Below are 18,252 nucleotides of genomic sequence, written 5' to 3' on the forward strand. Positions count from 1 at the left end.
ATTGAAATCACCTATATTTGTCATTTCAATTCAAGTCAGAATAACTGATACCAAGATTAAGGAAGGCAGTTTTGTTGGTCCACAAGCCAAACAGGTCATCAATGACAGGCAAGTCAAAGACTTTTAGTTGGACCGGAGACAATCACATGGAAGGCATTTAAGGATATTGTTGAAAATTTCTTGGCGACTACAGAGCACCAAACTATGTGCAGCTGGTTGACAACGTGCTTCAAGCACACAAAACTATGAAGTGCAACATGTCACTAAAGATTCATTGTCTGCAACCCCATTTATACTTCTTCCCTGCAAATCTCGGCACTGTTAGTGACGAGCACGGTGAAAGGTTTCACCAGGACATTGTGGTCAAGGAGAAACGGTATCAGGGCAACTGGAATCCATCAACACTGGCTGATTATTGTTGGACACTTAAGTGAGAAGCCTCAGACACTGAGTACAAACGTAAATCATCAACAAAACATTTTTAGCTTAGTTGAAATATTGCAAAGGACCTTTATGCAATTGAACACATTATATTCAATAAAAGTTAGTTTCTTGTTTCTCCAAATTCCCAAGTGTTACAAATTGTCTGAAATGATATTTGCGTTCAGCTTCAAGTGGTCTATATAAAAATAAGTCCGAGGAAGCAACAACTTTGAAAAAGCTTGTTGTCCAGCGTTACAAGGAGAACAGGGTTGGGAGAGATAATAAACCAGCCATGATGGAAGGGCAGAGTGGGCTCGATGTGCTTCTGGACTAATTCGACTCCCATGTTCTATGGTCTAGAACAAGACATTAGTACTGATATACCACACCATTTCGTCTGACCGTACGTACCTGAGCCTTTCTGGCAAGTCCTGGTAAGGGTATAAGTACATGTTCCCAGGAAAGTGAACTTCCTGTTGTCGAAGGTGATATAATGAGGGTCTCCAGAGATGATGCAGGAACCTATTAGGCAAAAATCAGATCGATTGATTTACTGTGAGGAGTTTGTACGTTCTCCCCGTGGCTCTGTGAGTTTCTGCCAGTTTCCTCCCACAGTCCAAAGACATGCTGGTTAGTTGGCTAATTGATCCTTGTAAACTGTCTCGTGATGGCGTCAGGGTTAAACCGGGGCTGTAGGGGGTGGCTGGACAGTGTGACTCAAAGGGCCAGAAGGGCCTGTTCTGCACTCTGTCTCAAAATAAAACAAATTATAATTAATAAGACCCTCAGCACTGTTAAACATTCTTTTACATAGCTTGTCAAACACTTTAAAAATGCTTATGAACACATTCTCTCCTCCACCCATCTTCTGTCACTTTAACTATTCCCCACTTTGGCCTCTCACCTGCCTATCACCTACCTGGGTCCCCTCCTCTTCCCTTTCTCCTCTAGTCCACTCTCCTCTCCTATCAGATTCCTTCCTCTCCAGCCCTTTACCTTTCCCGCTCACCTGGCTCCACCTATCACCTTCCAGCTATCCTCCTTCCCCTCCCCACCCTTTTATTCTGGCATCTTCCCATTTCCTTTTCAGACCTGAAGAGGAAACATCAGATTCATTTCCATAGACGATGCCTAGCGTGTTGAGTTCCTCCAGCATTTGGTGCATATTGCTCTAGAATTCCAGCATCTGCAGTTTTTTCCTCATGTTTACAAAGCGATATGGGTTGGTTAGACAAACAATGCCTTTTACAAACGAATATCCGCTCATTAAAATTCTCAGTGTTAGTTTTGGGTTTTTTACTAACTTGTTTGTGAAGATTCTAGTTACCCACAAAGGCCGGCCTTAACTATGGTGGATGATACACATTGCAGTTGAATTTGGATTTGACATACCTAACATTAAACCAGTGGTTGTAGGAACTGTGGTTGGTGTAGTCGGAGATTCTGTGGTTGGTGTAGTCGGAGATTCTGTGGTTGGTGTTGTCGTTGATTCTGTGGTTGGTGTTGTCGTTGGTTCTGTGGTTGGTGTTGTCGTTGATTCTGTGGTTGGTGTAGTCGTTGGTTCTGTGGTTGGTGTCGTTGATTCTGTGGTTGGTGTTGTCGTTGGTTCTGTGGTTGGTGTTGTCATTGATTCTGTGGTTGGTGTCGTTGATTCTGTGGTTGGTGTTGTTGATTCTGTGGTTGGTGTTGTCGTTGGTTCTGTGGTTGGTGTTGTCATTGATTCTGTGGTTGGTGTCGTTGATTCTGTGGTTGGTGTCGTTGATTCTGTGGTTGGTGTCGTTGATTCTGTGGTTGGTGTTGTCGTTGGTTCTGTGGTTGGTGTTGTCATTGATTCTGTGGTTGGTGTCGTTGATTCTGTGGTTGGTGTTGTCGTTGGTTCTGTGGTTGGTGTCGTTGGTTCTGTGGTTGGTGTTGTCGTTGATTCTGTGGTTGGTGTTGTCGTTGGTTCTGTGGTTGGTGTTGTCGTTGATTCTGTGGTTGGTGTAGTCGTTGGTTCTGTGGTTGGTGTCGTTGATTCTGTGGTTGGTGTTGTCGTTGGTTCTGTGGTTGGTGTCGTTGATTCTGTGGTTGGTGTCGTTGATACTGTGGTTGGTGTCGTTGATTCTGTGGTTGGTGTAGTCGGAGTTTCTGTGGTTGGTGTTGTCGTTGATTCTGTGGTTGGTGTAGTCGTTGGTTCTGTGGTTGGTGTCGTTGATTCTGTGGTTGGTGTTGTCGTTGGTTCTGTGGTTGGTGTCGTTGATTCTGTGGTTGGTGTCGTTGATACTGTGGTTGGTGTTGTCGTTGATTCTGTGGTTGGTGTCGTTGATTCTGTGGTTGGTGTAGTCGTTGGTTCTGTGGTTGGTGTAGTCGTTGATTCTGTGGTTGGTGTTGTCGTTGATTCTGTGGTTGGTGTAGTCGTTGATTCTGTGGTTGGTGTCGTTGATACTGTGGTTGGTGTTGTCGTTGATTCTGTGGTTGGTGTCGTTGATTCTGTGGTTGGTGTCGTTGATTCTGTGGTTGGTGTCGTTGATACTGTGGTTGGTGTCGTTGATACTGTGGTTGGTGTCGTTGATACTGTGGTTGGTGTTGTCGTTGATTCTGTGGTTGGTGTCGTTGATTCTGTGGTTGGTGTCGTTGATTCTGTGGTTGGTGTCGTTGATTCTGTGGTTGGTGTCGTTGATTCTGTGGTTGGTGTCGTTGATTCTGTGGTTGGTGTTGTCGTTGATTCTGTGGTTGGTGTCGTTGATTCTGTGGTTGGTGTCGTTGATACTGTGGTTGGTGTTGTCATTGATTCTGTGGTTGGTGTCGTTGATTCTGTGGTTGGTGTAGTCGGAGTTTCTGTGGTCGGTGTAGTTGGAGTTTCTGTGGTTGGTGTAGTCGTTGGTTCTGTGGTTGGTGTCGTTGATTCTGTGGTTGGTGTCGTTGATACTGTGGTTGGTGTCGTTGATACTGTAGTTGGTGTAGTCGGAGTTTCTGTGGTCGGTGTAGTTGGAGTTTCTGTGGTTGGTGTAGTCGGAGTTTCTGTGGTTGTTGTGGAACCTGTAACAAATGTAAAAGGAAGAATGTAAATAGCCTTGCCTGTCAGCTTAATCCACAATGAGGTCTGGGCACTGGAGCATACCGAAGCAAATGAACCTGATGTTTAGATGGAGACTTAAGACTTAAGGTCGGATACAGGCCGAATTGAGGCGGTGGGGACCTAGCCTCAGAGTCTATTGAGACGAACGAAGCCAATGTTTGGATGTTGACCAAGTTGCTGGGCCAGATTGAAAAGGTCAGGGTGATGGGGCCCGAGCCGAGCTGCTATATTACTACAGTGAACTGGGTGACTCTCTTTGCAGGCTTTAGTTAAGAGTGCTATTTGCTTTTGGTTATTGTTTGCCTGACCTGTTTATATTTTCTCTCTCTGCACACTGGGTGTTCGACAGTCTCGTTTTTATTGGGTTCTTTTAGGTTTGTTTGCTTTGTGGCTGCCTGTTAGGAGAGAAATCTCAAGCTTGTATAATGAATAATAAATGGACTTTGAACTTTGAATGCGCTGTTCAGTATGGGGAGGTTAAACTGACTGCACAAGACCCAGCTATGGTTATAAAGCTGAAAGAGGCCCCTGGTCCCAGGATGGCTAGAGGTGGAGAGCGGGTGTTCAGCAATGAACTGAAAGCAGTAGGGCAGGGTAGCATTGGGTGCACTTGGGGGCACAGAAAAACCAGCCAAGGGGGCTGCACCACCTGTCAAACTGAGTCAGAGAGAGATGCAGGCCTTCAGCCCGTTAGGATTGAATGACTTCTCATATAAAGAGTGTTTGATGGCTCTCAGCCTGTCACTCACTGGAATTCAGAAAAATAAGAGATAATCTAATTGACACCCCTCTAATATGGAAAGGCCTCGATTGAGCAGATGCTTCCTATGGTGGCAGAATCTAGGACCAGAGGGGCATCCTTTTAGAATGGAGATGAGGAGGAATTTCCTTAGCCACAGAGTGGAGAATCTGTGGAATTTGTTGCAGCTGTGGAGGCCAAGTCAATGGGTATACTTAAGGCAGAGGTTGATAGAGTCTTGATTATTTAGGGCAAGAAGTACACAAGGAGATTGGAGCTAAGCAGGGAAATGGATCAGCCATGATGAAATGGTGGAGCAGACTCGATGGGCCAAATGGCCTAATTCTGCTCCTGTATCTTACAGTCTTATGGTCCTATTGAGTCTACAGTAAGCATCAACCACCATTTGCTCTGCTCGAAATATATTCTCTGCACATTCCCAGCAGTGCCCTCCATGGATTCTACCCCTCACCCTCACCCACTGGGGGGAGAAATTCACCCACTGACCACGCACATTGTTGGGATGTGGGAGGCACAACATGACACCCTCTCAGCCCCAGTCTCCTGCCTTCGTCCCAAATCCCTTCATGCCCTGACCAATCAAGAATCTATCGACCTGTGCCTTAAGTATGCATAAGGACTTGGCCGCCACAGCTGCCTGTGGCAAAGATTTTCACAGACTGACCACCCTCTGGCTAAAGAAATCATTGTTCATCTCCGTTCTAAGAGGACACCCCTCTATTCTGAGACTATGTCCTCTGGTCCTAGTCTTTTCCATCATAGGAAACATCCTCCCCACATTCACTCTATCAAGTCCTTTCAGCATTCGTTAGGTTTCAATGAGGTCACCCCCTCATTCTTGTGAATTCCAGTGAGTACATGCCCTGAGCCATCAGGCACTCCTCATATGACAAGCAGTTCAATCAATTCAGTGTATTCTTACTGGAATTCAGGTTTCCTCCCTCTACTGTTAGAAAAAGTTAACAATTTCATGACACATGCCAGTAATGTTAAACCTGATTCTGTAAGTAGTGCAGAGTTTTTGGAAATAAGGTGGGATTGTTTGAATATTTCCGTACCATTACTGCAGTCCACAATACAGACTTTGTCCACTGCGATTTCAGAAGTCTCCTCTCCTGCCACACCTTCAAAGACAAACTAGAAAAAGAATTATAGCAGATTAGATCACTGATCTGTCTGACCCCAGCCCGTCTGACCTATGATCCAGCCCTTGTAAGTTTGTCCACCTCCGCCCCAAATATTGGAGCTGGAATTTAAAGGAAAATGCAGAAAGATCTCCCATCATTTCAGAATGTCCCACATCTCAAACTTCCATGCTGGATGGTAAGTGGAATTCAGTGCTAGAGGAGATTGAGGCAGTGCACAAGTGGACGGTTCTTTGAAGGTAACGTCACACATAGACTGGGTTTGGCACCCTGGCCTCCTGCAGTCTGAAGTTGAGATACTGCAGAATGTTTCAGTTGTATAGTCATTAGTGAGGACACATTTGAAGTATTGTAACACACACAAAATACTGGAGGAAGTCAGTAGGTCAGGTAGCATCTATGGAAATGAATAGACAGTCAACGTTTTGGGCCGAGAACCTTCTTCAGGACTGAGAAGGAAGGCAGGTGGAAGACGCCAGGATAAAAAGGAGGGGGAAACGGAAGGAGGCTGGCTGGAAGGTGATGGGTGAAGCCAGGTGGGTGAGAATGGTCAAGGGCTGGAGAGGAAGGAATCTGATAGGGGAGGAGAGTGGGCCATAGGAGAAAAGGAAGGAGGGGACAACCCAGGGGGAAGCATAAAGGTCAGAATGGAGGAAGCAGGGGAGGACACTTTGTTCACCAGAAAGAAAAATCAGTATTCTTGTCATCAGGTTCAGAGGGTACCCAGGTGGAATACAAGGTGTTGCTCCTCCACCCTGAGGTGGCCTCATCTTGGCACAAGAGGAGGCCATGGAACGACACATTGGAATGTGTTGCATTCAGTTTTAAAACATAATTAAACTGGGAAGGGTACAAAGAAAATGCTCAAGGGCTTCAAGGACTGAGTTGTACAGGAAGGTTGGGCAGTTTTGGACTTTATTCCTTGTAACATGGGAGACTGAGGGGTGAACGTATTGAGGTGCATAAAATCATGTATGCATTAAGTTGTAAGTCCACACCTATGACTTTTGATAACATTCTAAAAACATCCCTCTTAAAATCATTTAACTTTGCACAGGACGAAAACATATCAGTTAGAGTAGCCACCTCAGCGTCACATCTGTCACAGGTGGGGCTTATATTAGAAAAAATATGTCCTAGTTTATCTTTTGACATGTGCGCCCTGTGTACTATCTTAAACTGAATTAGGGAGTGATGTGCGCAGATAGATGGATTATTAACTAGATAATAAATTTTACTCCATTGATCATCTGAAAGTGAATGTTGAAGCTCCATTTCCCAAGCACGTTTAACCTTATCATTAGGCATCATGTGTGCATTCATTAACTGTTTATATATAATGACTATCAATCGTTTTTGAAGTGGTTTAAACTGAAAAATAGCATGTATCATATTTGGTAAATGAACAAATGGATAATTCAGTAAAAAATCACATAAAAAAATTCCTAACTTGTAAGTATCTAAAAAAATGTGCATTAGATATATCATATTTATCCACTAGCTCCAAAAAAGACATTAAACAGTCCTCTAAAAGCAAATCTAAAAAAGTTTTTATTCCCTTAGTTTTCCACATTAAAAAAGCCTTATCCAGAGTTGATGGTTTAAAGAAAAAGATAAAATGGATATTACTAGAGAGTACAAAGTTATTTAATTCAAAAAATCTACAAAACTGAAACCAAATGTTTAAAGTATGTTTAACAATGGGGCGAAGACCTTGTCCACCTGTCCTGGAGAGCGAAAGAGGAAGAGGAGCCCCCAGTAAAGAAGGCAAAGAAAACCCCCTCACCGAGTTCTCCTCCAAGTCTAACCATGAACGACAGTCCTGATTATCTATATCGTGGATCCAAAAGGTGATATAACGAATATTAATTGCCCAGTAATAAAATATAAAGTTTAGTAACACCAGTCATCCATCTTTTTTTATTTTTGCAATAAAGATTTATTCACTCTGGAGCTTTTATTATTCCAAATGTATGAGAGGATCTTGGAATCTATTCTATCAAAAAACATTTTTGGGACAAAGGATAGAAACGCTTGAAATGTATATAAAAATTTCAGTAGAGTGACCATTTTTATAGCATTTTATAACCTGATTCACTTACGGCAATCTTTGGGATTATTCCAAAGGAAACAAGAAGTGTTCCTGCTTCCGTGCAACATGTGATAGCCTTTTCAACTTTATTGGCCAGGAGAGCTGTCTTGTTACACTGGGAAGATTCTAATCCACCTACTGTTTTAACTGGCTCTCCTCCATTATGTCCTGTTTAAGTTTGGGGAAAATTAGAAATCGGACGTTTGACACATCTTTTAATTTTGAGCAAACCTGGCGACCTTTTATTCAATATTTTCATATGATCTAATTTTTTTTCTTTCTTTTATTTTTCACTTTTTTTTCCCCTCTTTTTCTGTGAAGGTTCAGAGCTGACAAGAAGGATGTTTTCTTTTTTTCTTTTGTAATTTTATCCTCAAATGGACTGCCCAGTCTCTTTTTTTTTGTTTTAGTTAGTTTAGTGTTTTTTTTCAAATTTCCAGTCTTTTTTTGTATGAATTGCCAAGAGGAGTTATGGTTCCTTGTTTATATACAATAGATTAATATTACAGTTACATTACTTTGACGGTAGAAATCCCTTTTGTTTGCACGTTTATTGCATTGTGTATTTGATATAACTTTCTTCTGATTTGTTTCTATTAATTTTTCTTAAATCAATAAAAAAGATTGAAAATGAAAAATGAAAATTGTGCATGCAGTCAGACTGGAGGGCTGTTTAAGGTGAGAGGGCAGAGATTTCAAATGGTCCTGAGGGTAACTAGCCCTGCCAGAGGAAGTGGTTGAGGCAGGTGGATAGGAAAGTTTTAGAGAGAAATGAGTCAAATACAAGCAGGTGGAACCAGCTTAGATGGGCATCTTGCACAGCCTGGGTGAGTTGGGCTGAAAGGCCTTTAATACATCACACTACACCCCATCCCTTTAATACCATGTAGTGTAACCCGTCCCTTTAATACCCTACTTTAATATCCTGCTGTGTACCTATCCCTTTAATACATCACTGATTCCCATCCCTTTAATATTCCATAGTGCCCCTGACCCATTAATGTCCCACAGTGCCCCCATCCCTTTAATACGTCACAGTGCCCCCATCCCTTTAATCCCTAGTCCCTTTAACACTCCATAGTGCAGACTATCCCTTCAATACTGGCTGCCTCACACTGCCTCCACCTGCTTCCCCACCCTTAGTACCTCCCGATGCTTTACCTTAATCGTTGAATCTCCGCCGTAAACTGCCCGTGCTTCTGCCCATTTCTGACCTTGGTTTGTAACGTTGAGAAGAAGTAACATTCCTGAAGATCCTAAAACACGTTGAAGATGAGTCAGTATCAGAGAGCAGAGAGATGTGTAAGGAGAGGAGGGAGACAGAGTCCGCGTGTATGGTGACGAGGGAGACGGAGTCCGCGTGTATGGTGATGAGGGAGACGGAGTCCGCGTGTATGGAGAGGAGGGAGACGGAGTCCGCGTGTATGGTGACGAGAGAGACGGAGTCCGCGTGTATGGAGAGGAGGGAGACGGAGTCCGCGTGTATGGTGACGAGGGAGACGGAGTCCGCGTGTATGGAGAGGAGGGAGACGGAGTCTGCGTGTATGGTGACGAGGGAGACGGAGTCCACGTGTATGGAGAGGAGGGAGACGGAGTCCGCGTGTATGGAGAGGAGGGAGACGGAGTCCGCATGTATGGTGACGAGGGAGACAGAGTCCGCGTGTATGGAGAGGAGGGAGACGGAGTCCGCGTGTATGGTGATGAGGGAGACGGAGTCCGCGTGTATGGAGAGGAGGGAGACGGAGTCCGCGTGTATGGTGACGAGGGAGACGGAGTCCGCGTGTATGGAGAGGAGGGAGACGGAGTCCGCGTGTATGGTGACGAGGGAGACGGAGTCCGCGTGTATGGAGAGGAGGGAGACGGAGTCTGCGTGTATGGTGACGAGGGAGACGGAGTCCACGTGTATGGAGAGGAGGGAGACGGAGTCCGCGTGTATGGAGAGGAGGGAGACGGAGTCCGCATGTATGGTGACGAGGGAGACAGAGTCCGCGTGTATGGAGAGGAGGGAGACGGAGTCCGCGTGTATGGTGATGAGGGAGACGGAGTCCGCGTGTATGGAGAGGAGGGAGACGGAGTCCGCGTGTATGGTGACGAGGGAGACGGAGTCCGCGTGTATGGAGAGGAGGGAGACGGAGTCCGCGTGTATGGTGACGAGGGAGACGGAGTCCGCGTGTATGGAGAGGAGGGAGACGGAGTCTGCGTGTATGGTGACGAGGGAGACGGAGTCCACGTGTATGGAGAGGAGGGAGACGGAGTCCGCGTGTATGGAGAGGAGGGAGACGGAGTCCGCATGTATGGTGACGAGGGAGATGGAGTCCGCGTGTATGGAGAGGAGGGAGATGGAGTCTGCATGTACGGAGAGGAGGGAGACGGAGTCCGCGTGTATGGTGACGAGGGAGATGGAGTCCGCGTGTATGGAGAGGAGGGAGACGGAGTCCGCGTGTATGGTGACGAGGGAGACGGAGTCCGCGTGTACGGAGAGGAGGGAAGACGGAGTCTGCGTGTATGGTGACGAGGGAGACGGAGTCCGCGTGTACGGAGAGGAGGGAGATGGAGTCTGCATGTACGGAGAGGAGGGAGATGGAATCCGCGTGTATGGTGACGAGGGAGACGGAGTCCGCGTGTATGGAGAGGAGGGAGACGGAGTCCGCATGTATGGTGACGAGGGAGACAGAGTCCGCGTGTATGGAGAGGAGGGAGACGGAGTCCGCGTGTATGGTGATGAGGGAGACGGAGTCCGCGTGTATGGAGAGGAGGGAGACGGAGTCCGCGTGTATGGTGACGAGGGAGACGGAGTCCGCGTGTATGGAGAGGAGGGAGACGGAGTCCGCGTGTATGGTGACGAGGGAGACGGAGTCCGCGTGTATGGAGAGGAGGGAGACGGAGTCTGCGTGTATGGTGATGAGGGAGACGGAGTCCACGTGTATGGAGAGGAGGGAGACGGAGTCCGCGTGTATGGAGAGGAGGGAGACGGAGTCCGCATGTATGGAGAGGAGGGAGACGGAGTCCGCATGTATGGTGACGAGGGAGACGGAGTCCGCGTGTATGGAGAGGAGGGAGATGGAGTCTGCATGTACGGAGAGGAGGGAGACGGACTCCGCGTGTATGGTGACGAGGGAGATGGAGTCCGCGTGTATGGAGAGGAGGGAGACGGAGTCCGCGTGTATGGTGACGAGGGAGACGGAGTCTGCGTGTACGGAGAGGAGGGAAGACGGAGTCTGCGTGTATGGTGACGAGGGAGACGGAGTCCGCGTGTACGGAGAGGAGGGAGATGGAGTCTGCATGTACGGAGAGGAGGGAGATGGAATCCGCGTGTATGGTGACGAGGGAGACGGAGTCTGCGTGTACGGAGAGGAGGGAGATGGAGTCTGCATGTACGGAGAGGAGGGAGATGGAGTCCGCGTGTATGGTGACGAGGGAGACGGAGTCCGTGTGTACACACAAGTGAAAGGGCAGGTCTTACTGTGTTCAGTCAGTACATAGTACAGGCATATATGTGTGTTAGTGTGTGCAAATGTATGTGTACAAATGTGAGTGTGATTGTCTGTGTCTGCGTGTGTGTGTTTTTGGGAGCACGTATTTATCAGATAGTTGAAATGGTTCAATTTAATATCAGAGAATGTAGACAGTATACAACCTGCAATTCTTACTCTTCGAGACATCCACAAAACAGGATGAAAACCCGAGAATGAGTAACGGCAACATCAGAACCGCGAAGCCCCCACGGCCTCCCATGCTCAAAGAGCAGCAGCCCGGCCTGCAGAAGCTCCAAACTCCCTCCCCCCCCTCCACATTGCAACAAGAGCAAGAGCTCCCCAAAGAGACCTTGAGCTGGAGTCCACCACAAACTACAGTCCTCAGCCCCGCACGTCAGTGTCTCCGGTATCAGAAACTGCTCTGGCAACAGCGAGAGTGCAAACCAGCAATTCACTGTCCCCATGTTACAGTTCTCTGTGGGCATTACAGGAATCATAGGGAAGGTGTCAACAAAATAGAGAGAGTACGGAGAAGATTTGCTAGAATGTTACCTGGGTTTCAGCAACTAAGTTACAGGGAAAGGTTGAACAAGTTAGGTCTTTATTTTTTGGAGCGTAGAAGGTTGAGGGAGGGGGGCTTGATAGAGGTATTTAAAATTATGAGGGGGTAGATAGAGTTGACGTGGATAGGTTTTTTCCATTGAGAGTAGTGGGGATTCAACAAGAGGACATGAGTTGAGAGTTAAGGGGCAAAAGTTTAGGGGTAACACGAGGGGGAACTACTTTACTCAGGGAGTGGTAGTTGTGTGGAACGAGCTTTCAGTAGAAGTGATAGAGGCTGGTTCGATTTTGTCATTTAAAAAATAATTGGATAGGTATAAGGACAGGAAAGGAATGGAGGGTTATGGGCTGAGTGCAGGTAGGTGGGATTAGGTGAGAGTAAGTGTTCGGCACGGACTAGAAGGGCCGAGATGGGCTGATTCCGTGCTGTAATTGTTATATGGTTATATGGCATTACAGGGATGGGAGTGCGGATGGGTGTGAATGTGTGTATGAGAGAATGTGTGCATGCACACTGGAGTGTGTGAACACTGAAGAACGTGTGCATACAAATGTGTGCAAGGACGTGATATTGGAACTTTATAAAGCACTGGTGAGGCCTCACGGAGTATTGTGAGCAGGTTTGGGCCCCTTATCTGAGGAAGGATGTGCTGAAACTGGGGAGGGTTCAGAGGAGGTTCACGGAAATGATTCCAGGAATGAATGACTCGTCATATGAAGAGTGTTTGATGGCTCTGGGCCTCTGCTCACCAGAATTCAGAAGGGGACCTCACTGAAACCTATCGAAAGGTGAAAGGCCTTGGTAGAGTGGAAGTGGAGAGGATGTTCCCCGTGGTGGGGGAGTCTAAGGCCAGAGAGCGCAGCCTCAGAGTAGAGGAGTGTCCCTGTGAAACGGAGGTGAGGTGGAATTTCCTCAGCCTGAGAGTGGTGAATCTGTGGTATTCTTCGCCACGGATAGCTGCAGAGGCCATGTTTTTATGTGCACTTAAGGCCGAGGTTGATAGATTCTTGATTGCTCGGGGTGTGAAGGGATACGGGGTGGTGGGGGGGGGAGGGAAAGGCATGAGATTGGAGCTATGAGGAAAATTGGATCCATCATGCTGAAATGGTGGAACAGGCACGCTGGGCCCAGTGGCCTAATTCTGCTCCTTTATCTTATGGTCTCACTGCATGAGTTGCATTCCTGTTCAGACCAGTGCATGCACGTGTGCACACTTGTGCTTGCATCTCTAGCTGCATCCTCGCATGCACGCACTTACAAGCACGTGTATAAATGCTAGTGTATGTATGCTCACGTCTGCATTAGTGGATCACACCAAGTATGTGCGCGCGGGTTTGGGTATTTCATTCATTCTCACCTTGATCCTCGGCGTAGATCCTTAAAGCCATTGTCGATGCATTCCCATACAGATAATAATAGAAACTGAGAACCAGGTACCCTGTGGATCTGACCGGCAGACTCTTCAAGTGGAATTTGTGTCCTGGTTGGTTGAATCCTGATGAGAGCAACATGCAGTGGCCAACTGGAACAGAGGGGGGAACAGAATTTAGCCCAGTACAGGTCCGACGTTGTGGAGCTCGGCGAGCTTGGCAATTAGCTTGCAGACGTTTCTTCACCATTCAAGGTGACATCCTCAGTGCGCAGTTGTTGGCGTTTCTCCCTGGGGAAGTCCTCTTGTTTTGTAGGCCCTCATTCGCTTTCCTCAGTCCTGATTGGCCAGCCCTTCAGTTGACCTTTGAATTCTATTGGCTCATGTTTCTTCGGCTTTTAAGGGTTCTTAGATGGCACTCTTAAAATTCTCGAGCCTGCTTCGTGTATGCCTGAAGCCACATAAACATGAGGACTCTCGGAGAGAAACACTGGAGGTGTCGCCTTGACTGCTGATTAAACGTCTGCAAGCTCGGCAACATCAAACCTCTCAACCCCAGCTACCAGTATTCAGTATAGACGAGTACAAGTTTCCAACTCTGCCCACAGTTCCACCTCTGGACATCTTCCCAAACGTTCCCACAAACCCAAGTGCCCAAATCGCAAACTTCAAGAGGCCGGCGTCCAGCAAATGACCGGAGGGAATGAGTGCTTACAGCCGGGTTTGGTGTAGTCGGGCAGGAACTTGTTTCCCCGTATCCAGCCTTCATCATCGACACTTCCCCCATCCGTTTCGGTGGTCCAACCGCACTGGTCCTCGTCAAAGTCACAGCCGTTGATACAAGCTGTGCAGAACAAGGGCAGAGAGTCAGAGACACGATGATTTCCCTTAACGCTCAAAGCTTCAGAGAATATCGCTTGCAATTAAACACACAAATTACTGGACCAACTCAACATGTCAAGTCGCATCTAAGGAGGGCTATAGACAGTCGGCATTTAGGGCCGAGAGCCTTCAGCTGGACTGGAAAGGAACAGGGGGGGGGGGGGGGGAGCAGAAACCAGAATAATAATGGAACCCTGGTGTGGAGGAACGGAAGACTCCCATGTAGAGACAGAAACAAGAGGTTATACATAGGAATTCCAACGGAGCGCCAGTGGCACTGCTGAGCAACACCGTGAGGTGAATCATACTCTGCCCTCCGCCATGAGTGTTAAACAGGAGTCCGCATCAAATAGTCACAGGATGTGGAAAACCCGTGCCAGTCACAATTAACATGACAAGATTAAACAGAGAACACAAAGGCTTAATGACTCTCACTAAGACAACAATTAGTAAACACAGGTGCTCGAGAAACCTGGAATCCCAACGCTCTACGGCTTACTGCAGGGGACAGTGGGGCTCGTGGCAAAGAAGATGGGGTAGGGGGAGGAGTAGAAGCTGGCAGATGATAGATGAGACCAGGTGAGGGAGAAGGTAGCTTTGTGAGGGAGGAGGGGATGGAATGAGAAGCTGGGAGGTGATAGGTGTAAAGGGAAAAGGGATGGAAAATAAGGAATCTGATAGGAGAGGGGAGTGGACCATGGGAAAAAGGGAAAGAGGTGGGAATTTAGAGGGAGGTGATGGGCAGGTAATGAGGGTGTGGGAAGAGGAGAAAGGATGAGAGGGCCACCCGAATAGGAAATAGAATAGGTTCTAGATATGTTCCATATAACCCAATCACATGCTTTCTCTGGGGCCCCCCATACCCAATGGTTTCTGCCCATCCACTGTCTGTCAAAGCACATGGAGGTGTAAACATACGTGTGTGTGTGTGTGTGTGTGTGTGTGTGTGTGTGTATGTGTGCGTGCGTGCGTGCATGCATGTGTGTGTGGTCCAACCTTACTCACATGGACAGGGCCCAGAAACCACGGCAACGTTGTCCACCGCGATGTCGGCCTGTTCCGATGAACCTCGCTTAGCTTGGAAGATCACCTGGCGGCGTCAAGGGGCAAAAGAATTGCAGGGGTGGTTAATGAGAGTTGATGCGAAATCCTCCTCGTCGCTTCGCAGCCCGACATGAACACAACAGGAGCCAGAGAAGGCAACTCAGCTCTTCAATGTGATAGTTGCTAATCTACACTGATCTCAGCTCCCACTCTGAGCCGGTTTTCCCATTCCCTCTCAATTCCTCAATCGTCCGAGTGCTTCTCTACCTCCACCTTAAATAAAAATAACAAAGAACAGGGCACATGGTCCACGATATTGTATCGTGTCTGAGAAGAGTTCGAATTTCAGGTTGTATACTGGATACATTCTCTGATATTAAAATGAAGCAGTTGAACCTTTTAATGCTCAAATCCCTTCTGCCTGCACATGTTCCATTCCCTCCTTACTCACGTGTCTCTCTTATCTTCAAAGATTCAAAGTACATTTATTATCAAAGTCCGTACGCAGTACACAACCCTGAGGCTCGTCTTCCTGCTGACGGCCACGAAACAAAGAAACACATAGAATCTGTCAACGAAAACATCAACCGCCCAAAGTGCAAAAAAAAAGCAACAAATCGCGTAAATGAGAAAGAAACAAGTGAAAAACATGCAGAATATAAAACACCAAACCACAGAGTCCTGGAAACTGGTTAGGAATGTTCAGTTCAGTTTCCACCCCAATCAAAATCACACAGAATAACAAGAAGACATCATAACATCAACTATTTTCTGGTAATTTATGCCCCACTCCCTTCTCTCTTTTTCATTCCTCTTTCAGGCTTTCCTCTTACCCTGCTCCCTTCTCACCTTCCTCTGGTGCCCCCCCCCACCACCTTCACTTTCTTCCATGGTCTATTTGATCAACACGTACAAACAAGCTGGAGGAACTCAGCAGGTCGGGCAGCATCCGTGGAAACGAGCAGTCAACGTCTCGGGCCGAGACCCTTCGTCAGGACTGAAGAAGGAGGGGGCAGGGGCCCTATAAAGGTGGGGGAGGGTGGAAGGTGCCAGGTGAAAAACCAATCAGAGGAAAGATCAAGGGGTGGGGGAGGGGAAGCAGGGAGGGGATAGGCAGGAGAGGTAAAGAAGGAATGTAAGGGGAAAGCACTATGGGTAGTAGAAGAAGGCAGAATAATGAGAGAGGTGATAGGCAGCTGGAGGAGGAGGCAGAGTGAAAGTGGGATGGGGGAAGGGAGAGGGAGGGAATTACTGGAAGTTGGAGAATTCGATGTTCATACCAAGGGGCTGGAGACTACCCAGATGGTATATGAGGTGTTGCTCCTCCAATCTGAGTTTAGCCTCATCATGGCAGTAGAGGAGGCCATGTATGGACATATCTGAATGGGAATGTGAAGGAGAGTTGAAGTGGGTGGCAACCGGGAGATCCTGTCTGTTGTGGCGGACGGAGCGTAGGTGCTCGACGGAGCGGTCCCCCAATCTGTGTCGGGTCTCGCCGATGTAGAGGAGGCCGCACTGAGAGCACCGGCTGCAATAGATTACCCCAACAGACTCACAAGTGAAGTGTTGCCTCACCTGGAAGGACTGTTTGGGGCCCTGAATGATGGTAAGAGAGGAGGTGTAGCACTTGCACTTACAGGTCTTACAAGGTGGGAGATCTGTGGGGAGGGACGTGTGGACCAGGCAGTCACAGAGGGAACGATCCCTGCGAAAAGTGGAGAGGGGTAGAGGGGGAAAGATGTGCTTAGTGGTGGGGTCCTGTTGAAGATGGTGGAAGTTGTGGAGGATAATATGCTATTTGATTCATTCTTCTTCAATCTTTTAGTTCTCTCACCTCCCAGCTTCTTACTTCACATGCCCCTCCCCTGCTTACCCACACTCCCCCCTCCCCTGGTCCCACCTAACACCCGGTACTCCTTCCGCAGATTCTGGCTTCTCCCCTTCCTTTCTAGTCCCGATGAAGGGTCTCGGCCCACAACGTTGACCGTTCATTCTTTTCCATAGATCCTGCCTGACCTGCTGAGTTCCTCCAGTATTTTGTGCGTGCAGTTTCCAGGTGAGACGGGAGTGGTTTACAAGGTACCTGAGGGACAACTTGCACCCAGAGGGATGTCAGCATACACTTGGTACGGAAACCGCACCGCACTGCGGCATGCAGGAGGGCTCCACAGTGGGCAGTCAAAACTGACCAATGCATCACCGGCACCAGCCTAGCCACCATCAGAAAGGTGTCGGGAGAGGGTCAGTAACATCGGGAAGGCTCCTGCCCACCCTGCCCATGGACTGTTTATCCCACTCCCCTCAGGGAGGGGGCTACATACCTGGCTCAAAAACAGGTACTTTCCCCAAGCAGTAAGGCTGATCAACACTCCCACCCACCAGCCCCACCCTCCACAAGAGTGTAGGGACTCACACCACCAGGTTCAGGAACAGTTACTTCCCCATGACCATCAGGCTCCTGAACAAAAGGGGATAACTACACTCATTTGCCCATCCATTGAGATGTCCCCACAATCAATAATCTCTCTTTATCTCATTATCCCATGTTTTACCTTTGAATCAGCTGGGGTTGTCTGTTGTGTCCAGGGCTCCCAATGCAACCTCCTCTACACTAGCAAGACCGGTCGTAAATTGGGAGACCGCTTCGTCATGCACCCCCACTCCATTTGCCACAAGTGGGACTTCCCAGTGGCCAAACATCTTAATTCCCATTCCGACATGTCGGTCCATGTGTCTAGACGGGGCCACCCAGACAGTGGAGGAGCAACGCCTTATATCCTGTCCGGGTGACCTCCAACCTGATGGTATGAATATTGACTTCTCCCTCCAGTAAACAAATTGCCCCCCTTTCTCAATTCCCCACTTCTTTCATCTGCCTATTACCCTACCTAAGATTCCACCTCCTTCCCTTTCTCCTATGGTCGACTCTCCTCTCCTATCAGATTCCTTCCTCTCCCGCCGTGGACCTTTCCCACCCGCCTGGCTTCACCTATCGCTTTCCGGACAGCCTCCCTCCCCACCCTCCATCTTTTTACTCTGGCAATTCCCCCACTTTATTCTCAGTTCTGAAGGAAGATCTTAGTCCAAGATGTCGACTGTTTATTCACCTCCACAGATGCTGCCTGACCTGCTGAGTTCCTCCAGTGTTTTGGGCGTGTTGCTCTGGATTTCCAGCATCTGCAGACTCTCTAGTGTTTGCAAACGGGACTAGCTTTGGTGGGTATCTTTTTGGCTGAAGGATTGTTCCCACACTGCATGACTGACTCAAACGCAGTCCTTATTGCTTGAGCAACACACACGAAATGCTGGTGGAACGCAGCAGACCAGGCACCATCTGTAGGAAGAAGCTCTGTTGCTGTTTCGTCAGAACCTTTCATCAGAACAGCATCTGCAGATTTCCACGGGTTTCCTTATTGCCTGAGTTGGGACCGATGTAAATGT

At 47.9% G+C, this 18,252-nt stretch overlaps 2 protein-coding genes across 2 annotated transcripts in view; both read right to left on the reverse strand.

Annotated features, from left to right (window-relative positions):
- LOC132397493 (zonadhesin-like) overlaps positions 1-1,588 on the reverse strand; it is a 50,448-nt gene extending 48,860 nt beyond the window's left edge. The window contains exons 1-2 of the mRNA XM_059976323.1: positions 1,516-1,588; positions 835-945 (exon numbers count right to left, since the gene is read on the reverse strand). Of these exons, the coding sequence (XP_059832306.1) occupies positions 835-945; positions 1,516-1,588 (184 nt within the window). The remainder of the gene's footprint in view (positions 1-834; positions 946-1,515) is intronic.
- Positions 1,589-1,765: 177 nt separating this feature from the next.
- On the reverse strand, positions 1,766-8,723 carry LOC132397495 (mucin-2-like). Its single transcript, XM_059976324.1, has 3 exons — positions 8,640-8,723; positions 5,300-5,378; positions 1,766-3,441 (listed from the first exon to the last, which is right to left on the reverse strand). Exons 1-3 carry the CDS (start codon positions 8,721-8,723, stop codon positions 1,766-1,768), a joined length of 1,839 nt encoding a protein of 612 aa, XP_059832307.1.
- Between the last annotated feature and the right edge of the window lie 9,529 nt (positions 8,724-18,252).

Source organism: Hypanus sabinus, chromosome 7, assembly GCF_030144855.1.
Source record: "Hypanus sabinus isolate sHypSab1 chromosome 7, sHypSab1.hap1, whole genome shotgun sequence".
NCBI lineage: Eukaryota > Metazoa > Chordata > Chondrichthyes > Myliobatiformes > Dasyatidae > Hypanus > Hypanus sabinus.